The following is a 27188-nucleotide window of genomic DNA, read 5'->3' as shown; positions in this document are numbered from 1 at the left end:
TGGCTTCTTTGGCAATCATATTAATATAAGGTGCATGACATCTTACTTCCAAGACAGTGGATTGGTTTCACAAAGCAAATTTACTTATCAGGCACTTATCCTAAATACATCAAGGTTTCTTTCAATCAATTGCAGTCATAGTACTTTCCATGCAAGTCAACTTCCTTTTTGTGCAATAGGCCTGAGCTCTCAGTATTTCTGGCCAGGATCTGATTGACATCGCTGGCCGGCACACACTTACACCGAAGTAAGTGTGCTCCCCTCACACTTACTATAAGCATCTATAAGCATCAGTCTCAGAGCAGCCAATGTTTTGAACAATGTGCTGCTGGATCCTCACCTGTCTGCAGGTCTCACGGCAGGCATTTCAGCCAACTTGTGAGTAAGCACAGCATGTCCATCATCCATCACTTGCATTTCGCTTCTAAGTTGCAAGGGGCTCAACAGAAGCAGTATCAAGAAGACTGGGATTGGAGGTATTTTATTCGCGTTGAAATCCAAGGACTTGGCTTTCCCGCAGTTCTATGGGGAAGGTGATGACCTGCACACTGCTTACTTAAGGAAGAGTATGACCAAGGCAATCCTGGGTAGTGACCAGGGTTTGTAGGCAACTACTATCAGCTAGCAGTAAACCACATGGGAGCAGCAAGCAAGCAGGGCAGAAAGGCAGGATTGGTCCATCCTTGAGCAGCTTCTACAACCCAGGGGCCACCAATGGATGAGAATTCCCATCCCATTTGCCTCCAAATAGCATGGCCCTGGTGGATGAGAAATGTAGCCCAACCTATTCTGAGGGCCTCCAGTTGGGGAAGGCAGGCTCTAGTGGATTAGTTAGGACCTGTCTCTTTAGAGGAAAGTAAGGAAAGCCGATTATCTAAATTAGCTTGGGAGGTAAGAGACAACAGAAAAATGATTATCGGATTTAACACTGAGGTTGGGAAAAACTCAGGAGATGGAAGGGAGGGGAGGAAGGAATTCAAGCAGCTACTCTTAAGGAAACAACAGCTTGTCGGATCTCAGCCATTTGGTTTTCAGCTGACTTACCTCTGCATCAAACAGGGTAAGTGAGAAATGCTGGGCACCGACAAGGCAGCTGGATTTATCAATATCACATGCTTTTCTTCCCTGAAAACTTTCTGAAGCACCTTGCTGGCAACTGCAGGCTGACACAATACCCAGGATCAGTACCAACAAATCTGGCATAAAGGAGGCAGGCTGGAGGCAGGCCCCTGGAGAGGCCACTCTGGCCTGTTTCCACACATTTCTTTTGAGTAGTGACTCACGAAGTGATAAAGGCCCTCTGTACTTAATCAAACTTTCTGGCAGGATGTCCTGGGTAAGAAAGAGGGAGGACAGAACTCTGAATTTGGGGGGAAGTGTGGTATGAGAACAAAAAACGACTCCCAAGAGGACAGGGTGGTAATGGCATGGAGGCAGAATTTGTATAAATGCTACCAGGCACCTGAAGGGTCAGTGTGGATTATGCCATGTGCTGCAAAGTAGAAAAAATAGTGCTGCACTGACAGAATACACTGAACTCAACCTAGCGAAACACATTTTCGTCTAAGGTGTGGTGAAAAGCCATCTCATGCAGTTAGTTCAGGGTTTACTATGGGTAAGCAAGTTGTACAAACAAACCATGCATTGCACACACCAACAGAGGATGTATTAATGGCAAATTAGTTTGGCACTTGAGGTAGGAAATCTCACACCTTAGCTCTCCGCTTCTCTGGCAGGCAAGGTGCAAGTGTAATGAATAATTGCAGTCCTTTCAGGGGAAGAAACATCTGCTGGCTAAGGGTAGGACCAGCCTTGTTCAAGGGAGCCCTTGCCACTCTGCCAGGTGTCTTTAAGCAGAACCCCACTGCAATCTGTCATGGATGCAGCAGTTACTTCTGCACTGCCAGCCTTGCTCTGGTCAAGAAGAAAAGAATAGATGATGTGTAGACTCTTGACACTGCTGAAAGGGCTGTTCATATTTGCTCAGAAACAAAGCACAGGTATTATCTCAGCTTTTCCTAACAGAAATAAAGCACCATGATGTTTAACCAGACATCACATCATGTGTTTAGGAATACTGTACAAGGGATTGCTTTGTAGTGTATATTTAATATTTTCGTTTTCATTAAAAATAAATCCTTTTTAGGTTGGTAGAAATGTTTTCCAATTACAGCTGAAGGCCATATTCCTCAGGAACTCTACTTAAAAATAAATCCCACTCAAATCATTGGTGATTGATTAGTTAAATTGGGCTGCACAGACAAGTTTAGATGCAGTTGTTGGGGTGTGGAAATAGTTTTGGAGAAATGCACCTTCAAATCTCCACTCACCAAGAAGCTTTCTGATGATCTTGGACAAATCGCTGTCTTTATGTCCCTAGCCTATCTAATGATGTTGAGAAGATGAAAAAGAAAGGGGGAAGGGAAAATATGTACACCTCCTTAATTGATTGGAAATTAACTCAGGGTATCAATGTAGTGTCTCAGCAGATGTTAGCACCTGGCTGATTTTGTTTAGCTATGAAAGTTAAGGAGGATTGGGCCTGGTTAGTATTTGGATGGAAGACCACTGGGGAATCTCAGGTCTAGTATTCAGACTGGGAAGCTCGGGGCGGGGGGGGGGAATCACCAAATGGTGGCAATGGCAAACCTCTTCTGCATTGCCACCAAGAAAAGTACATGACCATGAAGACACCTCCAGTCAAACTCACCTTGAAAGAGTCTTCACATTTTTATCAGTGTTAACCATCTCCCCAATCTGATGCTCTCCCAGCCTGTTGATTATAATATTGATCATCCACTCCTTGTATATGAATGACAGGTAGGAAGCCTGACACAGCTGGAGGCAGAAGATTAAGGAAATCTGCCTTAAGCCTATTGCTTTAACTCAGCAATAAGTTCTTTGCATTAAGTGGGGCAATTTCCTGTTCACTTTTTAACAGCAAATTGAAATAGAAGCCAGCCCTAAAGAAATATTATGTATTTCAGAGCAAACACACATGAGATCAATCTGCATCAATGCTCAGGACAGCAATGTAATAGTAACTGTTATTTCTTTCCTTTAGCTGAAATCTCTGCTGTAGCCCCCCCAAATATATGGACACCCTTGAGCTGTAGCTATTATGGTAGAAATCAACAGCCACTAGAAGGGATTACAGGAAGTATGAGCAATGGATTTGTTCGATTAGCAAAAGGTTGAAGCATTAGCCAAATGATCTATTCCACTCTAAAATTCTGTTGCTATCATGACTCCAGCTCTGGTGCCCGTTGCTTCTGAGAGACTGAGTGACTCACCTTTTTCTCTCTGTCTCTCCCACCATTTTCAGGCCGGATTTTAGACATCCCATGTAAAGTGTGTGGTGACCGAAGCTCTGGCAAGCACTACGGAGTTTATGCCTGCGACGGATGCTCAGGGTTTTTCAAACGAAGCATCAGAAGGAATAGGACTTACGTCTGCAAATCTGGAAACCAGGTATTGGTTACAGCACAACCTCTTGTCACCCCTCCCTGCAATCAGTCCCTGTTGTTTGGGCAAAGTAGTTGTATATTGTAGTGGAAATTCCTGTCACTTGGGGAGCTTGTTCTCTTAATTTTTTGAAAGTATGCGTACCTAGGTGAAAATTGAATTTCTATTAACACACCAGGGTTTGTGGTACATCCAATAATATGTTTGAATCCGTATTTCACCTCAACATATTTAAGGTATTTATACTAAAATAAGCTGCCTGGTTTCACGGTCTGAAGATTTCAAAGCAGATAGAAAAACAAAATGATCAACACCTCTCCTGTCCTTCTAAAATAAACTGTGGAGTTGGTAGGAGTGGGATAGAATCCTCCTGAAGCTTTAGCTTAAGATCCGATAAAAATTAGGCCATTTTAAGGCTGCAGTTCTGTGCACAATGAGCAGCAAGGAAACTCTGATGTAGTTGGCATTGACTTCTCAATCAATGCCATGCATTTTGATTGAGAAGCAGATTTGGCTTAATTTGTTGTTGCTTACTCCAAGGTAAAGTTGTAGCACAGTCTTCCCCAGCCAAGCACCCTTCAGATGTATAGACAAGGCTGAAATTCCCAGCCTACAAAGCCTTTGTTGGAATTTTGAGGAGCCACAGTGCAGCCAGGTTGGTGAAGATGGCTATGTAGGATTCAGACATACTTCCAAAGTAATTAAGGGCACCAGGGCATATGACTTCACTGACCTACCTAAGTGGTCCTGAGTAAATATCCCCCACTGATTGACTCATTCTCTCTTAAAAAATTATCCCCTTTCCTTGAACCCAGTCTACCAATTCTTTAAGAGTGCATCAAAATATTAGGAACATGACAGTTGCAGAGGAATTATTAATGACCTGTGAGATATTTGTTTATAGGCAGTTGTCAGGGAGATGGAAATCACAATAATTTCAGTAGAAATAGTCACCTCCTGAATAAACATGAAACGTGAGTTACTTTCACGGTGACATTGAGGAAACTCAGAAATTGTGGCCAACATTGGGCTGTTGCCAAGAATAAAATACCCCTCAGTGATTCAGAGCTAAAGTGCAGAAGCTGAGTCTTCCAACCACTGTGTTCAGCTCTCAGGGTACCCCACCCCAAGTTCACTGTACTTGATTACAGACAGGGGACATTTATTACATGCATAAGGAATAAACATATTCACTCTAATCTAACTTAATACACTGCAGCTTTTCATCCTAGCCCAGTATACCAAACCAGGAAGGCAAGTATGACTTTTAGCACAAACTGGCTTATGTGGCCTACTGTAGATAGAATCTACTTGGGCACTTCATTAATGAAAAAAGTGTTTACCATTGAATGAAAAGTTTTAGAAAGTAGTATTCAGCTCATGGGCATGGGAACTATGAAATTGCTCTAGGTGTTTAAATATCTCAGGGGTGGGCGATATTCTCCCAGGGGCCAGGAATAAGGTGTGCAATAAACAAAATACCCAAAGCCCAGACACACATGGTAACATCTCAGCCTTTTCTCTTGGCAGATGGTAGACAAGGTACAAAGGGAATATTAACAGATATCAATGGTACATCACCTTCAGACCAATGCATTATCTGCTTCTCTCTTTCTCTCCCTTTTCTGGTATGCACTGCATTTCAGTCTCATCCCACCTCCACAAGTTCCTACAATGTACCATTGCTAGGCAGGTGAACAATTAAGGGAAGGCTGCTCTTTGTTCTGGGCCATGGAACCCTGGGTGGAGCACCTCAGCGGTCTTGCAGAGGTACTCAAAGAGGCTGGAGGATGTCATTCTCTTCTAACAAGGACCAGAGTAAAGATGACTAGTCGGTGTGGAGGGTAGCAGCTGTTACGGTGATGTGAGGGAGCACAGTGCAGCACTAGGTGGCTGGAAATAACATAGTACCTTCTTTGTCCCTGTGTATCCCAGTCAACTTTTTCTGTGTATCTTCCTTCCTTTCTTGGACTTCCCTTTTTGTAACACCAAATGCTAGTTTTTCTTCACATTCTCCTAGTCAGTTATGCTGCAAAACCTGCATCCTAGTTCCCCTGTATGTGTTTTCTCTCCTTATTTTCCTGTCCCAAAATAACTGAATCTCCATTTTAAAAGCAGTGAACTTCTGAATCAGTTGTATGGAGTCCAACAGTTGGGAAGAGCAATTGTCATCATGATTTTCTTAGCATGAGTTCTGGGAAAGCTTGCCTTAATAATCCTCTTCTCATGACTTTTTTTCCCTCACCCGGTATCCTCCTTACTCATACTATCCTATTTCTCCTTTCCCTTTTCATTTTATTAACACATACAACACACGCACATGCACACACACACTCTTCCTTCCTTCCTTCCTTCCTCTCCCAATCTCCTATGCAAATAAAGTTACATGTTATACTTCACACTTTTCATAGTGGTGTGAAAATGGAATGCTGCAACTTCCAACTTTTCGCATCTCCCTCCATGTTGAATAGTTTCTGCCACAATTCTTTTCTGAACATGGCTATTAAAACTGCAAGAACATCTTATAGCTGAGTAGTCCTCCTCATCCATGTTAATGCCTCCAATGCCACATCCTTCACTTGAGCCCACTTTCCAAATTTTCTTACCTGCACAGGTTATTTTGTGTAGCTATAGTCCAATGGAACCTTTTTGCATTCGAGCACCATTTCTGTGGGGCCAACTTACAAATCACATGCAAAAGCATGTAAAACACAGGCTTGCCTTTTTTTTTCACATTTTGAGCCATGGGTAGGAGGTTATTTTATTTGGAATAATATTGGAAAGACACATTGAGACTTGGCGTATTGGAAACTGATTCACGAAGAGACATTTTCTTCAATGGTGGAAAATCCAGATTTTTAATAAGCATTTGAAATAAATAACTAGGCCAGACAAGCAGCATCTAGATAGCTGCAAAGATCAAAGAAGTAGGGATTTTTTCCCGCCTATTTTTAGAAAATACTGTTCTATATCCTGTGGTTTACCAATGGACCCATAAAAGAGAAAAAATAGTAGGGCTATTCTCCTCCTCCTCCTCCTCCTCCAAATAATCTTTCTTTGTCTTTCTCTCATATACACATTCTTTCCAAAAAGTTAGAGAACTTTCTAATTTTTCTGTCATCCAACAAAACACATGTCTCTTGCTGAAATCCAGAGCTGATTGGGTTATGACAAATGAGGGTAATTAAATGAAAGTTAAATTGATTCAAAGAGAATTAAGCGGCAGTAAATTAACTGAAAATGAACTACTGATTTAAGATGATCTGGGGAGTGAGGTGAAAATTAAGTGAAGAATTTATTGAGATTATTTGAATTGAAATTGGCTTACCTTCTGTGAAATTTAAAGACATTCTAGTTATTATTTCTAAATGCATGTAGATTAGCATGCCTCAGTTTTGAACTTGTTTGCAAAATGTGATATACCTAATTCTTTCCTGAGGTGACTTATAAACCAATACTTAGAATCTTTTAAGTACATAGCAATGTACTTGGTTACACTTTAAATGGCAGATGCAGTATTATATTTTTAAATTTTCCTCAAATTAAAAAAGACAAATCCCTGCAATAGAAATATAATACAACACAATTGTTACCTTCGGTATCTATACTTACCTTTTCCTAAAGTGGGCAAATATCTCTACCTGCATTCTAAAGTAGGACCTGACCTACTGTGGACTGAAGAATCTCCACCATCAAATTCTGTTGCACCTAGAGACTTGCTCTGAAACCACTTTTTCTCCTTTCAGATTGCATTTCTCTTTCTCCTCCCTCTGCCTCCCAGTCATATTGCTGCTTAGTTCACTATCATGAAACTTTGGCAGGTTGTGTGTGTGCGTGTGTGTGTGTGGCCACCTCACTTGGAACCAGAATGTTTGAGAATGTAGTAACTAAAAAAATAAAAATAAAATAAAACCTAAACCTAATTTGGAGCTTTCCACTCTTTCCTTGAGGGAAGTTAAATAGTCTGAATAAAGCAGAAAGTTTTTTAGGGAATCACAGAAAAATGGGAGTTGAGGGTTGGGAGTGGTAAATATCCAGAACCATCTATATATTTGAGTTTTACCAAATCAAGGTACTTATAAAATATTGAGTGTTCCATTACTGCTGCCTCCATGTGGGGCCAAGGATAATTTCCGTTTCTGCTGGTTCATCCCTCTTTTGCTCCAATTATTACCTGATAAATTGACTTAGAGTCATATATTCTTTTCTAGTTCATTAATACTTCAATGTGTTTGGTGCTTATATAAAAAGAAACCTTGGTAAGAGTGAATTGCTTCTGTAGTCAGATAGGTCTCTAAGAATGCTAGGTCCCTAAGGCTACCATCCTCTAGACCAGTGTTTCTTGACATTTTTTTCCTCAGGACCCCTTCCCACTTTTAAAAATTATGGAGAACCCCAAAAGAGCTTTATTTGTATGGGTTATATTTATCAATATTTACCATATTAAAAATTAAAATTGATGCATTCACTGCTGCTACAGCTTCTTATGATTGTTTGACGGGATTTTAATATTGTATTATTTTTCAACATAGGTTGGCAAATAATTTTAATTTTGTGGATCCCTGAGAGGGTCTTGGGGGATCCCCAGGGGTCCTAGGACCATACTTTAAGAAATACTGCTCTAGACCAAAAGTACAAATTTGTCTCCCCTCCCAGCTGTTGCTGAAGTCCAGTTCTCATCAGCCCCAACCAGCGCTGTCTGGAGTCAGGGGAGGCCAATTTCCCCATTCCTGCTAAAGACCAACCTTCTCTAATCGGGTGCTCCTCCTACATGTTGGTGGACGACAGTTCCCATCTGCCACCAGCGAAGATTATGGGATCTGTCCCCCATCACTAGAGTGCCCCAGGTTGCAGGCGGCGGCAGCCGGTGCTAGCCACGCCCTCAAGCGCGTGCTACAACAGGCAAGTTGCCAGGTGACCTCGCCCTTCTCTTCGAGCCCAGGACCGCGAGCGTCTAAGTCGCGGGGGATGGTGCGCAGGCGCAGGACGCCAGGTCCGCCTCGCTTGTTCTTCAGAGCGCGGCGAGCGAGACCTTGCCGCCCGGCCGTCGAGGGCAAAGTGAGCATCCTTGCAGGCGCAGGAAGGCGGCAGCCTTTTGTCCCGCCCCGCTCAGTTAGCAGGACGTGCAACTCGGCGGAATTCCCTTCGCAACTCCCGACTTTAACGGGCTTTCTTCGGAATGCAGGCTCCTGGGCCCGCCGTTTGAAAGAGAGCAACTCTTGAAGCAGTAGGACTCACCCCAAAATAGACGTGTCTTACAATTGCTCGGTTATCTTACCGCCGTAGGAGGGGGGCAGGAAGGGAAGCAGCCGGGGCTGCCTTGTTGAAGGAGGAATTGCCCGAAATTGGCTCTCCTGTCGGACAGGATTCACCTTGTTCCAAGCTCTGATTTCTTGAAGCACGATTTGGCTAAGCCATAAACCTGCTGGGAGACCCTAACGACCGGGTTCATCCAGCAAGCAAAACGGAATCCAGGACAACAGTGTTTCGGGCTTAGCCCGAGGGACAGGGCCGTCTCCATTCCCGTTCTCTCTTCCGGGAAAGGAGGGAGGGTTTTGCAGCCAGCTCCTGCGGGCTCCCCTTTCGCCCTTATGCTCCTGTTGCCCCGCTGCTAGTGGCTGCCGGAAGGGATTGCCGAGCACCAGAGCCCGAGAGTCTCCGCGCTCCATCGCCGTTCAATGGGAGCGAGGCCCACCGCTCCAGCTCTGCTCGGACTCGCGTCCAGTTGATCTCATGGAGGCTTATTTCGAGGGCAGCGGAGGGAGGATTTCTCGGCCGCCTCACGATTCAACTCTCCAGGCGCAAGTCTCTGTGTCACCAGCCAAACTAGGTCGAAGCCAGGCCCGCGCGGCGCAACGGAGTTTCCGTCCAGGTCAGGGAGCCTCGGAGCTGCTCTCGGCGACGAAGCGGCTTTGACACGCTTCCCAGGAAGTTTCCAAAAGTTGTCCTCGAATTACGATTGAATAGACTAGAAGGGAAAAAGACACAAAACTATACGCATATTTATTTGTTTATTACTCAAATTTCGTCGCAGCCCATCTCCCCCAAAAGAGGGACTCTGGGCGGCTACATGCATGTACACCAGTACTGTGCAAAAGTCTTAGGCCATTAGATTTGTTGTTTTAGCAATGGTATAATGACAATATGTAATTATTTCTCAGTCTCTTTATTAGAATACAACCAGAAAATACAGGGAATTTGTATGCAGTATTCAAAAACAAAAAAAATCAGAGAAAACAGCTTCCTTGGGCTAAAGTGGCAAGTATTAAATGTGACCTTGCCTTACACTAGAGCAACAGCAGGCACCTGGCTCCTGTAAACCTAAATGGAAAGGAACCCTACTTACTATCATTGCTAACACTTATATGTGTCCTACTATTTCATGCCAAAATGACTGCTGTGGAAAAGGTCTTGTATACCAGGTTTGTGCAAGACACGCTTGAGCATTACGTACAGTAGGTACACATGTTGTATGAGTGTAATTCATTGGAAGCTTGCTAAGAAGACCAACTTTCAATCACATCGTTACAGTCAAAATGCCAAAGTCCCAGAATTGGACAGACATAAAATCATACTCTTGCATCAGCAAGGCCACTCTCAAAGGGAAATCAATCAACAAACTGGATACTCAAGATGTGGTATTCAAGCTGTTATAAAGAAATTTGAAGAATCAGGAGACGTCAAGGACAAAGAAAGGACTGGAAGGCCAAGAAAACTTTCAAAGTCTGATGAGAAGTTCCTCATAGTTTCTTCTTTGAGAGACTGGAGGAAGTCCGGCAGGGACCTGGCTCAGCATCTGGCAGCTGCATCAGGATGCCACGTTGACCCTTCTACAGTCTGAAGAAGCTTGATCAGGAATGGTGTTCATGGAAGAGTAGCAGCCAAGAAACCACTTTTGTGGAAGGGGAACAGGGTGAAAAGCCTAAGAAATGCTAAAGCTCACAAAGATTGGAATTAAGATCAGTGGAAAAGAGTATTATGGAGTGATGAATCCATGTTTGAACGTTTTGGGTCCAATCATTGACAACATGTGAGAAGAAGAGTTGGAGAGAGATGGACGAATGAGTGCTTGCGGCCTTCAGTGAAACATGGTGGAGGGTCTGTCCTGGTTTGGGGCTGCATTTCTGCCAGTGGTGTTGGCGATATTGTCTGTATTGATGGGATCATGAATGCTGAAAAGTACAGACAGGTTTTAATTCATCATGCCATTCCTTCTGGAAAGCACCTGGTTGGGAATGGTTTCATTTTTCAGCAGGATCATATTTAGTGAGAAAAACAGCTGATAAGACACTGACAGTCATGAACTGGCCTCCACAGAGTCCAGACCTGAATGTTATAGAGGCAGTATGGGATCACCTGGACAGATAAAAAAATAAAAAACAACCTACATCTGAAGAAGAACTCTGGGAAGTGTGAAAGAAGCCTGGTATAATATACCAGAAGATTACTTCAGAAAACTTCAGGACAATCTCTCCAAAAGAGTTCAAGGTGTGCTTAGAGCCAAGGGCGGTCACACTAAATATGGACTTTTGCCTGAAGAAGCCATTTTGTTCTGAAAATTGTGTTTGTTTAAATTTTGTGTACATATTTCCTGTATTTTCTGTTTGTATCTTAATAGAGAGACCGAAAAATAATTATGGATGGTCATTAAAACTTTGCTAAAACTACAAAGCTGGTGGTGGCCTAAGACTTTTGCACACTACTATATATCATGGGATTGGTTTCTGTTACCTTAAATTTGAATTTTAATACAACCCTCTCAACATAATCTCAGCTTTTCCTCTTCCTGGTTCCATCACAGAATGCATGAGGCCTATGATCAGTGTCCCACTGTCCACTATAGAGTTAGATCTGTCCTGTATTTCTCCTCAGAGTCCCTCTCTGCCAGCCAGTGAAGATCTATGGACTCCTAGCTCAATAAATTCAGTAGGTGATTGCTTCACCAAATTGGATTCTGCTTGGGTACATTTCCACCTGACAGAGTGTAGACTCCTTGCTAGTAACTGATGGGATATTGACTGGATGGAGCAGTAGTGAGGCACCCACTGAGCCCAGGAAGAATGAGCAGGCCTCCACACAAACCAAAAACAAGTCTGTGCCAGCAGCCTGATGCACCCTTAAAAAAAACAAGGAATAAGCCTTGTGGAGACATAAGAGGCTGGGAGGAAGACAGAGATGAGATGAGAACTTTTGAGTAGGTTGTAATATGAAGATGTCCAATATCAGTCTGATGGGTTGAGTATGGAGAGCAGAGCACCACAGCCTGCCCTTTGATGAAAGGGAGATTTTCAGCTGTGGGACAGGTAGGTGAGTTGGAAGGGAGCTGTCTTGGGTGCTGAAGGCAGCTCATTGTCCTGGTGCCCTGTCAACAGTGGTCAAGGTGCTTGGCTAGAAACCAGGAATCTGTGAGTTCTAGTCCTGCCTTAGCCATGAAAGCTAACTGGGTGACCTTGGGCCAGTCACTCTCTCAGTCCAACTTGGTGCAATGTAGACTAGCCTCCTAATGGTGCACCCCAGGCAACATGACTTGTCACAGCTAAATAGTCCACATATCTGGCTGCTGGACCTCACAAGGATTTCCCAGCAAGAAAAAGCACCATGAACACCAAACTGCTATGCCATACAACTAAAAAAAAAAAAAAAGCATCGCTACGAAAGACAGAAGTTACATTCTGATGTTTCTGAGGTGCAACAGGTTGGGAAAAGCTGATCCATAGAGCTTCCCCAACCACTTACCTCCTGATATACTAGCTGTATCTATCAACAGAAATTGGTCGAGCTGTTTGTTGATAATGGGAATTGTAGTCTCAAATCTGGATTGGGGAATAAAGTGTGTGTGGTTCCCTTTTATCTTAGTTTATTTCCATTTGTGGAAAGCACTGCTTTCCTTTTTCTGGAGAAATCTAAAATGAGGTTTACTTGAAATAACAAAGATCTATTCTGGATAATACATATATTTGTGTGTATCTAGACATATTATCAAACATCTTTCTATTCTATAAGTTAATTGTTGAGATTCACTTTTGTCCCTCCCTTTCACTTAAATATCTTTGTTTTAGGGAGGCTGCCCCGTGGACAAGACGCATAGGAACCAATGCAGGGCCTGTCGGCTGAAGAAATGCTTGGAAGTCAACATGAATAAAGATGGTACTTTTGCATCCTTTCAAATTCTCTCTTGCACCCCAAATTATTGCCCAGATAATGGCTCTGCTCTTAGCATTCCTACATCTTTGTCTCTGTGTCTTTTTCCAAGCAACAGGATTTCGTTTCCTAATTTTGAGGCATTTGACTTAATAGTAGCTTTCCACAGTGGTCTCCATTCAAACCCAGTGCTTACATATTAGATTGCCTATTTAGACTGAAATCCTAATATGCACACACTGAACTCAGTGGGATATATTTTCAATCATAGGATTCCACAAGAACTCAATGTGAGGATCATCAAGCTAATTTAGCAAGTTCATATATGAAGAGATGGGGAAAAAAGGAATTTCCTGACTTGCCCATTGCCATTGTCTGAATGCTATCAGACAGATATCAGTCTTGCACCTCCCCTCCCCACCTCATCCCATCCCACCCCCAAAAAACCTATTGAGGGTCTCCCACAACAGTTACCCAGAATTCTAAGTAATCAGTAGGAAACAAATATGGTTTATTTATCCTTGTTTATAAGAGTTTGATTTCTGTATGACTCTCCAAGGCTCTTGAAGCACAGATTGAGCATATAAATAGAGCAGCAGCCCCATCATTGCTGTTAGTGCCACACACAATTTTACTAGTTCCCATATAAGGAATGAGTGCTCTCCTCCTGTGCCCTCTGTGCCTTCTCTTTAGGTCTTTTTCCTATCCTATCCTCTGTCACAGCTTCAGGAACTTCAGTTCTATCCCACCACCTTCAAAGAATCTAATTCTCATTCATTTTTATGCTGTCCCCACAAATCCTGTATTTCTTGCCTCAGACTGTTTGCATTTGGACAGATTCCGGCGAAGTAGAGCAAGGATAAACAGAAAATAGCTGTGGGTTTACTGCAAGATCTATTGCAAAATGAATTTTCAGTAACTTGGTAGGGACTTCTGATTCCCAGGTGTTTGACAGTTTATTAAACATGTCTAACTGTTTAACAACTGTACCAACAACATAATTTCCTCCCTCCACTCAGCATGGTACTGTTGTAATTACAAGTGTGTGTGTGTGTGTGTGTGTGTGGTGGTTGACTCACCATTTGTGGAGCTACCAGGAGCATCATTGCATTTTTGTTCCCAAAATGAATCGCTGGGCTTAGAATTCTTTAATTTCGAATAGATTATTTTGCAGCAAGCCTTGCTGGGTGAATATCAAAGTTTTAATAAAAGCTCCAAAAACAGAGTAGATTCTGCAAGCTTGAAGTCTCCCCACCCAAGTTAAGAACATATTCCTCCTGAAAGGAGATTAAGTTGCAAAATCTTAGAAATGCAGGCAGAGCAGGGGAAATATGACAGCGGTCACCTAGCAGTGGAAATATTTCAGTGCACTATATTTTTGCACTCATGTCTTTATTCCTATATGTATCATCTCCATGGTTCCTGGTTGTCCAGGATAGAATTTCTTAAATATTTTAAGATCATTGAGCACCAAGGATGGATTTTTATGAGGAATACCAATGACTCTTTTTTAAAAATTGGGAAAGGAATATTGAAATAAGTAATGTTGTAATAATGTATTTTATTTTATTTTATTTTATGACATGTAAATGATGTCATAGTTCATCAGTGGGATTTGTTAAAGACTTAGAACTGGCTTAAGATTCAGCCTGTTTCAATATTTGGTTCCGATTATGATGAGTGCTAAAAATCCACTTTTCTCAAAGATTCATTGAAGGAAGAAGCAATTTATTTGAAAATAGTTGCAAAACACCTCCAACTAATTTGGGGACACTGGTATGCTCCAAGGTAATTTAGGAAATGCTGTTCCAGGCAATTGTGGCTAAAAGCTGGCTTGTGTTTTGGCCAGCTTGCAATATGCAGGCCCCCAGGTTCATGAAAAATTCAATCCTAACCCCCTAATTCTTATTATGTGCCATTTACAAATAGGGAACTAATCCAATACATAAAAATGAATAGAAATCGCAAACATTAACACCTGAAGAGTATCACTGAAAGCAGTATCTGATTGACTGACTGATTGATTGAAGTTCTATATGGTAGTTTTATTGTCACAGCAATGCATATTAAAAATACTTTTTTTCCCATCAGCATGGTACTTCAAAACTTTCCCTTATTTGTGAGAATCTCCTACAACCCATTATATCATATATCTCTAATCATGTTACCTTTTAATGTGCTGGCCAATTAATTCAAATAGGAGATTCCCTGCTGCTCCTATCAGGTGTATAATAAATCAAATGTTTCTTTTACTATTTTCTAATTATTGTCTATTTTCCATTTCTCTTGAGAGTCCCTGAGATTGCTTAACTTGTGAATTATTTAGGCCCATAAGCAGCCAGAGTTGTCTGAATATTCTGTATTCTACCCACTGAATATTTGAGTTATTCCCCAGACATAATCATGGGCAGTTATCGTTGGAGATTTAGCTACTTAGTTAATACCAATATGTAAAATACAGCTCATTGCCCCCCAGTCTGAAGCAAGATCTTTGTGACGCAGAGACCCCTATCTCTTAATCTCTCTTCTGTCTGTCCCTTTCTTCCCCTGAGATTAATAAACATTCCTTCCTGTTTTTCTTTAGGTCCCCTCGCTAACTAAATTAATGTCCCCCTTATTATGGGTTAAAATTCTGTCGCTAATGCTTTCAGTCCCGAGAAATAGATTTTTTCTGAACATCTCATGATAGGCAGTTTTAAACTTGTTTTTCACACACATGATTAAACATGTATACCACAGCAAATTAATCCAATCAAATGGTTCTGGCTTTTCCTAATCTGTGGAGTCCTTGGTGCTCTCTGAGCCTTGTTGTTTTCTTGCAGATGTTTCATTGCCAGACTAGGCAACATCTTCAGTGAGAAAAGGGAGTGGGCCTTGCTCTCTGTTTATATACTGTCCAGTTTGTGTTGGTGGAGGTGGTGTTCTCTCCTTGGGAGTTCCTTTCCTAATCTTTTTTTTTTAATTTACAGCTGTTCAACATGAAAGGGGACCAAGAACATCTACCATCAGGAAGCAAGTAGCTCTGTATTTCAGAGGGCACAAACAAGATAACGGAACCACACCACACTTCTCCTCTGCAGCTCTACCTGCTCCAGCTTTCTTCACTGCAGTCACACAGCTGGAACCTCATAATCTAGAACTAGCCACAGTTTCTACAACCTCGGAAAGGCAGAATCTAGTTGGCTTAGCTCAACCGACTCCAAAGGTTTGCTCCTTTCTTCTTATATATTACAGGAAATGCAACATTGTCCCAACAGGCTTCAGACAAAGAAATTAGGCACTACAGACTTGACAAAGACTGAAGGTCTTCTCCAACTGCATATTTTGTCTCTGTGCAGTGGTGGTTTCTTTTGTCTGGGTTGTAGTGCCAAGACTCACCTGAATAAATAAATGACAGAAGTTTATTTATTTATTCAATTTGATGTTGCCCAATTCCAAACAACTCTGGGCAGCTCACAGTGTTCCAAAACAATATACCCAAAACAACCAACCAACCAACCAATCAGAAGTCCCCTAACTGTCAAAGAAAGGTTACTGTGTAAGAGCCTGGGGTCCATAGCACATGAAGAGCACTCAGACATTCATTCCACCATGCCTTGTGTTGGTTACTCTTGCAGCTTGAATGGCTAGTAAATAATTTATTTTGAGTACTAAATATTAGACATGACTGTGATGATTAACTTGGTGATGTATACTGCTTGCTATATGTGGACAAGTTAATAATGGCTAGCCAATTATTCTGCGTGTTGGCAGTTTGCTAAGAAGAACAGACCTCTTAGGTGCTTAGCACTGTGCTGGTGCAAGTGGTCCCAAGTGGTGACTTAGGGATCACTTTAGGATGGTGCTTAGATGAGTTGCCTCTGCACCTCTTATGACATGTTTGGTTCCATCCAGCAAGAGCTGGAGCAGTAGCAGAATGGAACAGAAACAGGACTATGGACCTCCAATACAATTGTAACTAATCCTAATAAACTTGCCATTATCCTATGCATATCTATTATTTATAGGTATATATCTATCATTTAATGCAAGGGTAGACAACTTTCTGGTGGCTTAACTTTTTCTAAGTTAGAAAAACTGGGCCTCCGAGATGAAGGGGTATAGCTGGGGAAGTCATAACACTAGAATGGGCAGGGCCAAAAGTTTTGCTCCCCTTTTTTTTTACATTTTGGGCTTTTGGGTGGCCTTTTAAGGTAGAAAATGGGTACTACTATATAACTCTTAGAGACTTACGTTACCCATTTTCAGGGCCACAACTGGGGGGGCCAAGCAGGGCATGTCCCCTGGGCGCCGTGCTGGGGGGGCACCAAAATGAGCACTGGGGGGTGCCAAAATGGGCGCAGAATCCATGCTTGCCCCAGGTGACACAGACCCTAGTTGCGGGCCTGCCCATTTTGCTCCTTAACTCTTCTCAAACATGAAAAAATAAATGAGAAAACACAGCTTCTTGTTGGAAGTCCTGGAAAATCCAGCATGCCTCATTAGCATGTGCATTAGCATGTAAATTGAGTTGTCCCACAATGCAACTCCGAGGAAACTGTTTGTTGCCACTCCCACTTCCTCTCTCTCTCTTCCTCCTTCTTCCACCCAGGGAGAAGCAAGCATGCTCCTCTGCTCTCCATTCATCAGGGCCATGTACTCGAGCCTTGATGAAGGATTCTGCCCCTTTCTTCCACGCAGCCCTTGGCAGCAAATAGGGCTGGGGGTTTAGGGCAAACTAAATATTTAGAAAGAACAGAAGAGACCAAGAAACTTCATCTTTTTCACCAAACATGGATGTAACTGGACCAAAGAATAAAGTCAGTAGGAATTATTTTACTTATTGTTAAACCTACTATGTCTAAGCGTGTGATTCTTTATGCTTGGGAGGGCTGAATGTGTAAGATCAATAGCCTGTGTTTCTCTGGCGTGCTCATTAAAGCTATTTTAAGATAATATTCTTTTTCTGTGCCAGCTTCTCAGCTGTGTTCTAAGTTCTGCTCTATTTCAGTGGTTCTAGCAAGCCACTAAATGGCTTCACTTCTAAAGATTATCTATTTCTGTATAAAGTCAGCTCCCTCAACCTAAGCTTGGCTTCTGGGGACTACACAGATGCATTCGTGTTGTTTTCTTGGCAATAGGCTGGAAATAGTTTGTTATTACTTCTGCGACTTTTTAAACTTCCCAGTCAAACTTACAGCTCTTGGATTTCATGGTCAACTCCCATCTAAGTCTAAACCTACTTAGTTTTTTCAGATTTTCTAAGGATGGCCAGGTAAACCCACCTGTTGTGGCATATTTAGGGTATGTACATGTTTTTGTGAGTGCTCATGTCATGTTCTCAAAATGCCACATCTGCCCATGGACCCAAAGAGATTGAAGACTTAAGGACTTGAAGACTGTCAGGTCCAGCTTGACCTCACATTTCTCCAGGGAATGAGTGAATGAATGAATGAATGAATGAATGAATGAATCCATCTCTCTCTCTCTCTCTCTCTCTCTCTCTCAGGTTGTACTATTCAGTCAGCAGAATCAAAAATTAAAAACTCAAATGTAACAATTAGAGAACAAGTGCACTCCAGAAACATTTTTGCAAACCAGGGAAAAAAGACAAGAGAAAAAGTTATTTTTAACAGTGAACAGTGTTCATATAACAGTAAACATATTTATGTATATCTGGTTTCTATCTGTGTCTGTGTACATGTATCTATATGCACCTCTATATGTAGGTGAATGTGCATGTGCATCTCTGCAAGAAATGTAAGATAGCATCAAGTTCTAGCCTGTCTTTTTCCCAGGGAAAAAATTACTGTCCGAGGTACAAACTGTACAGCCCCCTCAGCCAGTACCTAATGTATGTTCCTATGTAGACAGAGAATGCGTTGGGAGAAAAGATAGAAATATAAGCTTGTAGCTGGTTACCAAATCTCCCCTTTGCATTTTCCTTCTGTCCTGTTTAGATTTTACCTCTCTGAGAAATAGTTTAAATAAACTAAGAAATGTATTTGTTTAAATGGGCAATTCTTTGCCAACCATCAAACTCTAAAAAAAAATTATTACTAGTATCCACACGAAGTCAGCGGTACTCCCATGTACCTCTATGAAGTGGCGACGGAATCCGTTTGTGAGTCTGCAGCCCGGCTTCTCTTCATGAGCATCAAGTGGGCAAAGAGTGTCCCCGCCTTTGCTACTCTCTCCTTACAAGATCAGGTAAACCTTCCACAGGGTGAGGAAGGGGTGGGGGTGGTTGCTTTTCTTAAACTCATTTTTCAAGGTGGATTCATTTACTTCATGTGATCAATGGTGCTATACTATCCAAAGGAAGAAGAGATTTATGTAATTTATTCCTCACCTTTCTCCTCTGGCAAATATTCAAGGCAGCCAACCAATTTTTTAAAAATTAACAACAAAAGAAATGATAAAATCATGGGACAGCTAAAAGCCTAGCAAAAATGGTGTGTCTTTACAGACTTCATAAGCATTGAAGGGGTGGGTGTTAAATCAAAGAGAGAGGGAGGAACTCACTGCACTTGTATGTTGGAGTGTGGGGGCAAGCAGGGAATCGGGGTTTGTGTATATGAATGTGGCAGGGAAAAGGTGACCAGTTCTTTTCTGCATGGAGCGCTTGCAAATGATGCCGATGTACAGCCAGCAAGCTGGGAAGAGCAGCATCGAGTCAGAAGTGGGTAGCTGAATGCATTTGGGTGGGGTTTCCCTTTACTCCGTGGAACCTAGCAGGAAAAACTTGCTTGAGATCAGTTACTTTTTTCCATAGTAGAGAGCCTGGATTACCTGCTTGAAATACTTGGCATGGTGCAATGAGATTCCTTTTGCAGAGAGCCGGCTCTCTGGGTAGTGCACCGTGAGGGTGGTTGAGTAGAGCTGCTTGCCATAGACTTGTCTTGTAACAGAAAATCGTTCGGGTTTATTTGGTTTTATCTTTAAATTGTATACTCTCCTTTAAAGCCAAGATTTCTATGCTTGATTTCCCATTGCAAGGTGAGACTTCTAATAATCAGCTCCCACCAGTCAACTTTTATTTTTATTTTTAAGGATACAGAGAACAATAAATACATGTATTGTGTATCTTTTTGAAAGGCTTTAGAGGTGAATTCTGGCAAGCAGGTTTTTAGGAAGGATGAAAGGAAGGGAAGTTATTAAAGAGCCATTACAGAAAAAGCCCACCCCAGGGACAGTCCTACCCTCAGACAGACTGAGACCAGGGCAGCAGCCTCAGGCAGTGGATAATGGGCAGAAGAGCAGCAATCCTTGGCAGTGCTTTCTTGGGAACTTCCTCCCTTCCCCAGAACACAATTTCTCTTAGTTGGAGAGCAGAACAGCCTGTCTGCATATCCTGTTCCTCTTTTCCTCCCAGCCTAGTTTTCCCCCCTACAGTGCAATGACTCACAAAGTAGCCAACCACTTTTAGCTTAAGATGTTGTATGATCCCAGCTTATGCCATTTTGATTGGGTCAAGAGTTTGGTAGGGGACCTTCCTAAAATGAATTGTATTTGGACACCTGTGCACCTGAACCAGTGTCAAGTGGCACTTAGGTCTTATTGACCAGGGTTCTTTCTCTCTCCCTTCTCCCATTGATTGCAACAAAAATGTAGGCAAGACCAGCTTTCTGTGGATCAGGTCTAATGGGTTTGGTTAAATTAAACCTGGTTTCTACAAGACATGTGAAATGTGTTTCTCTCTCTTTTTTTAATTGTCACATTGAAATTAACCTGGTTTAAATGATATCCATTTACATATACTATGAATAATAAGCATTGTGAGCTTTAATCAGCAAGTGCTAGTATCTTTCTGCTTTCTTAAGGGTATAGTACAGGCACCTTATTAAATTAGCTTCCCCACCCTTCTGTAGGCCTCCTTCTATAACTAGCCCACTGCCATTTACATAGATGATTTCTGTTTGATGTGGGATGCCTAAACTGAAGATTCAGGTCCACAGCCCCTAGACCATCCCTATATCTTCAGTGTGTATTCTTTAATGCAAAAAAGGGGGAAATTACTAAGCTAATGGAAATAATCATATGAACTGCACTTTAATAAATTGTATTCTATTTCAATTTTTTTCCTGGCCCCATTTATTCTTTGTAGTGAAGCTCCCAGCATACTATTGAAAGGCCTAGCATGTGCATATGATTTTATTTGCTTCCTTATTATTAGGCTATCAAACCTGGGCTGCAAATATCAGAACAATCAGTAGATGGCAGCACAGAGGTAAGAGTTTTATGTATCACTTTGCTGCCATCTGGTGGCTGTTCAGATTGTTGTAGCACAAATATGCTAGCCCTATTATTAACCTTTCTCCAATCTGGTCCCCTCCAGATGAGACTTTCCAAAATCTCCCAGCTTTAAAGATGGTTGTTGAAATCCAAACAGTTAGAAAGCACCAGAACTTTTTTCCAATGTAATTTTTCAACTGAGAAATACCTACATATTTGCGTGTGCATGTTAGGGAAAGGGGGGAATTTCAGAGAAACGAGAGTCCCATGGACCCTAGGAATGGTTTACTGCAGATTAAACTTATCACTGAACAGATCTCTTTGAAATAGGCCTATTATCCATGTCAGGAATCAGATTATCCTGTCATTTTAAATGAACTGGCTGCATATCTAGCACTCAAAATTAAAGGCGGGTTTCATGAGTTGTTACGTGAAATTAATCCACCCTTTTAAAGCCCAAGGATTCATTAACTGCACCATTATCCCCTCTAGGTTTTGAGACCAGACTGTGAGATGCAAAGTTTCAGCTTACTCCAATTTGAGAATTAAAGACTGCAGTTGGAACATTTTTTTCTTCTATTTTTCTCCCACTTCTCTTAAATGAAGATTCTTGTTTCAATAATTATAGTCAATAATGAGGGAGACAGAAAGAGTGATGGAGTTACTCTTGTGGTGTTACTGTTGGGCTATTTGAAGCCCAAGCTTATGAACCTACACCCAAATGCAAGTCCATTGAGTTTAACAGGAGTTATAGCTGCACAGCTGTGTTTACGACAACGACCTTATAAATGCTAGAAGTATATGTAGAAAGGGAAATATTTTCAGGGTGATCACTACAGCTTCTTGGCATGAGTTGGAGGGGGACAAATCCCTTCTTGAGTAGCAATATTGCAGCAAATTAAAAGCCAGGTACTCCAGGACACCCTGGAGAAGATGCTGATGCTAGGGAGAGTGGAAGGCAAAAGGAAGAGGGGCCGACCAAGAGCAAGTTGGATAGATGATATTCTAGAGGTGACGGACTCGTCCCTGGGGGAGCTGGGGGTGGCGATGACCGACAGGAAGCTCTGGTGTGAGCTGGTCCATGAAGTCACGAAGAGTCGGAAGCGACTGAACGAATAAATAACAACACAATGGCAGCCATCCATCTCTGAGCCCCCCAAGACAGTTATGTCCCATCTTTTAGGTGTTGAGGGCCACACTTTAATGTTTTTTGTGAAGAGCAACAACTGCAATGAAAGTGAAGATGCAAAGTGAGTGAGACCACATTATACACATGAACCAAGACAGGATTTGGTGGCTTGGGTTTTTTTTTTTTATGTTTGCTTCTCCAAAAAGATGTGAGACTAAAATTCAGTGGTGGAGTTAAATGAGAGTTCTGAAAGCCCTAAAAAAGGAGACCTGGGGTAGATAATGGCCCACCCACCATTACTATAATCAGAGAACAGCAACTGCAGGAGTTAAGGGATAACCAGCAAACCATCAGAAAGGTTGCTTCTTTTCAACTCCAGTCTTTTTTGCCCTTTCAAGTAAATCTGTTCAAGGAGATCTTCCATGAGAGAGGGATAGAGGACTGAGGGGCTGGAGCTGGGAAGAAGATCTATTCTGTTGACTTCAGAACATCCACAAGTTTTGTGTCCCAAATATTAGGAGGACTGTTAGTCCTGTTGACTTCATGGGAGGCAATTGCTGTGAAAAGCAGTGCGAAAGGAAAGCATATCTAGATAAAGCGGCCCATCAAAGACTAAGAGGCTGTACCTGGCTGGTATATTGAACTGCAAACAAGCCAACCACATTTTAGTCTAAGAGGCCGTACAAACCTAACCCGTGTAGTTAATGTAGTGTGTTGTGCGAACTCAGAAAATTGGGTTAATTCAGGAAAACATTGTTCAGTTACTCATAGGTGTGTCATGAGAACATAGCTAGAAATGTTCAGTTTTTCTACTCTTCCTAACCCAAAAGGGAGTTTGGGTGGCATCCTATCAGATGGTTTATTTTTTAAAAAAATATGTTATCCAGCTTTTCAATGATCTGGTGGCTAAATGACATGATTATGTATAGTAGTTTCCAAGGCAACATATTATTCAGTGGGGAGGAGCAGCATTGGGATACATTGACCCTGATATTTATTTATATATAGATAGATACACACACACACAAATACTTCTCCCTCTTTTCCAACCTTTCCATAAATTATGTTTTTGGGATGTGTTGAGCTACAACTCCCATTATTTCCAGTGAGTACAACCAGTGGGCAGGCTGGGTATTGTGGGGGATGTAATTGGATTTATAATTACCATTAGCTTTCTCCAATTTGGATTGGAGAAAGCTGTTATAATCCAACACCCAGGAGCAACCTGTCCTGTACTGAGTGAGGATGCTACTGCCCAAAGAGAAGGGGTTCCCTATTTATGCCAACAATATTTGTATAGTAGTAATTTGCTTACCCAATTTGGTTGATTTCACAAGAAAGCTGGTTTGCAAAAGCAGAGATAATTGACTGAAGTTAACTCAGTTTGAAGAATACAAATCATGCTCTGTTGCATTTGGCTCTAATGTATTATTAAGGGCTGGGAAAGAAAGAGCATGGATGGGTAACTGCAACTTTAGATAAAGAGTGGAGCCACGTGCCAGTTTTATAAGGGTAAAGTCCTTATGTGTGCTATTTAACACAGTACCTCCATAGGAAGCTTATCTTCAGAGCATCATCCCAACCAACACAGTTACATAATCTGGGGATCTGCTAATATTTCTGGATGCTAAGAGACTCTTCATCAAAATGATAAAAGGATAACTAGGATAATCCAAGCAGGGGTGGGATGGGGAAAGAGTAAGTATGGGCACTTTAAAGCCATTTTTCAAACAGCAGAAATTTACATATTGAAATTGTTTACCAATCTATAAATTATACACCATGTTATATCGTACCTCTATTGTATGACAGCTGATGCTTTTGGAAGATGCTTGGAGGGAACTGTTTGTTCTGGGAATAGCACAATGGGCCATTCCAGTTGATGCTAACACTCTACTGGCTGTATCGGGTAAGAATTGCACAATTTAATGACTTTGTTATAGAAATTACCATAAAAATACATTATTGAAAACAAGACAACATGTAAAGAATACCAAATCCATTCCAAACAATAGAGTATACCTGTCATTTATAAATCTATATTTAAATGCAAATAATGTTGTTTTGTTGCATTCATGACTGCTTGCATTGTCATTTAAATGCAAATTACTGTGTTTGTTATCATCCAAGAAAAGATTTCATACTAACTTTCCGACAGTATCGTCAGTTTTCTGTTGGCGCAGATCTGAGAAAGTAACAATGGCATAGCTATTGATACTTTAAAAAAAATCAATCTATCAAGTACTTCAAATGACTTATTAGTGTATTCATTGCACTCGTTTTTCCAGGCATGAATGGCGACAACACAGATTCTCAAAAGCTGAATAAGATTATCTCAGAAATACAGGCATTACAGGAGGTGGTGGCTAGATTTAGACAGCTTCGGTTAGATGCCACAGAATTTGCCTGCCTCAAATGCATTGTCACTTTCAAAGCAGGTAAGAAGAATGTATAGAACGATTACAGGTAGTCCCAAGTAAGCCAGAATGGTATTATTGTATAATATTGTGTAAGTAGTATTGTGTAATTAACTCAAACCATTGTGTGTTTAAGTTGAATTTTGCTGCAATAGGCTGTGCTAGCATGTATCACACCACTATGCCCAGTAGCTTGGTTTCCTACCTCCAATATTAGATTGTAGAACATCTTGAATGATCATGCTGTGAAGGTAAATAGAACTTTTCCCAACTGAGGCAGCAAAGAGATTCCAATGTGACAAATGTGCCCATCCTTGATACTAGTTTAGTTTAGTTCAGTTCAGTTTAGTTTCAATCCGATTGCTCTTTTAAGGAAGTAATTACAGCTGTTGGTGAATTTAGCATATTAATATCAGCTCCTCTATATATTTACCTTATGTCAATTTTTATTACCTTTGCATTAAAAGTAATCCTGTCAAGGGGTACAGTGAGCAATAAAGGGAATTAGAAACGGACTTGCAATCTGCGATGTATTGAAAAGTCGTATTTCTTTACATCCCAGCGATAACCCTGTAGCTGACCAAGGCTGCCTTTCTTCACACAGCATACATGGGCAGCAGAAGCACTCAGATAAATCAGAAACCGCTCAAGCTCCACTGAAGTCAGAGCTTCAGCATCTTGTAGTAGCAAGTATAGTCTGTTTGGCCGGTGTTTCAAGGCTGGAATTGTGCAAACCAGCGGTAGCATTTTTCTAAAGTTAAGTGAAAATAAATGGCATTGTTTCTTAAATGCTGTTTCCCCGAGTTTTCCAGGTGAGTTGTCCTGCCAGTGTCCTCAGACCTAGATAGCTGGCTCCATTAGTTTAGTGCTATTATGAAATTGCTAGCTAATGAAGTGCAGTGATGTTGCCAAGATTGACTTGATTGTCCTGGTAATACATGAAGAGTAGGTTGCCTCTTTGAGTGGTCTCTCTGCTTGCAGTACCTACACACAGCGGTTCTGAACTCAGAAGTTTCAGAAATTCTGCCGCCATTGCAGCTCTTCAAGATGAAGCTCAGCTCACCCTGAACAGCTACATTCATACGAGGTGAGGATACCCTGGTCCAAGGGGTTTGTTTTCTTGCCTGTGAATTTGCTGCATCCGTAAGAAATCAATGCATCCTGGTTGTACAGGCTGAGGAGCCTGCGCGGAAGAAAAGGGGGATCGAAATGAAGACGGGGCCCGTGAAAGCAGGTTGCATCAATTTTGCCATTAGGATGCTTCTTAGCACTTCCAAGCGAGCTGCCTCAGCTGACTGGCTTTGACTGGGTGAAAGAGATTTTGCTTTAGTTTGATATTTTAATTCTTTTGGTGTTTGGATGGCTTCCACAGGACTCTAAATAAGAATTTATATTTATGTTGCCGGGGAGGAGGGAAATTGATACATTTATTAAATGCTACCCTTCATCCCAATATAATCTCAGGAGCGTCACAATACTCCTCTCCTCCAACGCAGAACAATTAATCTTTTTGGTTAAAGGCTGCTCTGATATATAGGCCTACATGCTGACCCTGGATGTGGAAATAAGTACTCAAGGGGCGTTATCTCCTTTCTGTTCAAAAGCACAAAAAAGCTAGAGAGTTGGCAGTTTGCCTCCCTTTATCAAGAAAAAGGGTCTAATAGCTTTAATGCGGTTATCAATGTTATTTCTTGTTAGTAGCATTAACTTCCATGTTTGATTTCTAGGTATCCCACACAGCCCTGTCGTTTTGGGAAACTACTGTTGCTCTTGCCAGCTTTACGTTCAATTAGCCCCTCAACGATAGAAGAAGTATTTTTCAAAAAAACAATTGGGAATGTGCCAATTACAAGACTGCTTTCAGATATGTATAAATCCAGTGACATATAGAACTGACTTGGGGCAGCAAAAAGAATCCAGGTGATTAATTTCTAAAGACCTTTTTAACTAACGGAGAGCAAACATCAGCTAAAGAAATGGAATCATGGAGAGATTTAACCCAACAACAAAATCAATCAATGGAGATCATTTTGCAAGTTTGGGAGAAGATACTGTTTCATGTTAAACTGGAGCCCGATTGAACTTGACAGCTGTTCCCCCTGTTGCAATTTGATGCTGCCCATTCCACTGTTGTTCCTAGATCAAGGCTGGGAAAACCGCAGTTTAATAAGGAGAGATGGCAGGGTGAAGCAAAAGAATCTCTAGGGTTTGTTTGTTCCATACTATGAAAAGTTGGGTAACCAAACATTGTTCTGTTGTAATGTGTCATGAGGTGGCCTTCAACAATTTGTGTATATGTGTGTTTTTTTAAAAGTAGTTTGTTGGTGAACCCTTTTTACATGAAAGGCAACATTGAATACTAGGCTATCCAAACATTTATGTCAGTTGTAACATATAATAAAAGTGGCCTTTGCAATGGATTTTTAAGGGGTGTACTCTGGCAAATACTTTTGAACTCAGATTTGCCAGGCCTGCTATTTAAGGTTTTTTTAAACCAATGGTGGACTTCATGCCTAAATCTTGCCATCATTTCATTTCAGTTTAATATGTCAGACAGAAGAGCTTTAAAAAAAGTTTTCTTTTTTAGAAAAATACACATTAAGAGACTAAACAGCAAAACCAAATAAAAAAAAATGGAGAGGACTGATACAGTGAACGCATCACTGTCCCACTGGCATAAGGCTGAAACCAAAGGCAATGATGGCCAAACTCTTTGTTAATGAGATGTATAAGAAAGGATCCATCTTACAAAAGAATGGGAAAAAATTACAAATTATTGAAAGAGCAGTTGATCAATACAACAAACATAACTATCTTTGAGA

At 41.4% G+C, this 27188-nt stretch overlaps 1 protein-coding gene across 1 annotated transcript in view; it reads left to right on the top strand.

Moving 5' to 3' along the window:
* Positions 1–26256, top strand: part of NR2E1 (nuclear receptor subfamily 2 group E member 1) — a 31841-nt gene extending 5585 nt beyond the window's left edge. The window contains exons 2-9 of the mRNA XM_063290952.1: positions 3326–3471; positions 12525–12612; positions 15576–15811; positions 18649–18795; positions 23762–23858; positions 24238–24387; positions 25348–25453; positions 26094–26256. Of these exons, the coding sequence (XP_063147022.1) occupies positions 3326–3471; positions 12525–12612; positions 15576–15811; positions 18649–18795; positions 23762–23858; positions 24238–24387; positions 25348–25453; positions 26094–26256 (1133 nt within the window). The remainder of the gene's footprint in view (positions 1–3325; positions 3472–12524; positions 12613–15575; positions 15812–18648; positions 18796–23761; positions 23859–24237; positions 24388–25347; positions 25454–26093) is intronic.
* The last annotated feature ends 932 nt before the right edge of the window (positions 26257–27188 follow it).

Source organism: Candoia aspera, chromosome 1, assembly GCF_035149785.1.
Source record: "Candoia aspera isolate rCanAsp1 chromosome 1, rCanAsp1.hap2, whole genome shotgun sequence".
NCBI classification, from domain to species: Eukaryota; Metazoa; Chordata; class Lepidosauria; order Squamata; family Boidae; genus Candoia; species Candoia aspera.
The sequence above is the reverse complement of the archived record's forward strand: the minus strand, read 5'-3'. Positions and strand labels throughout refer to the sequence as shown.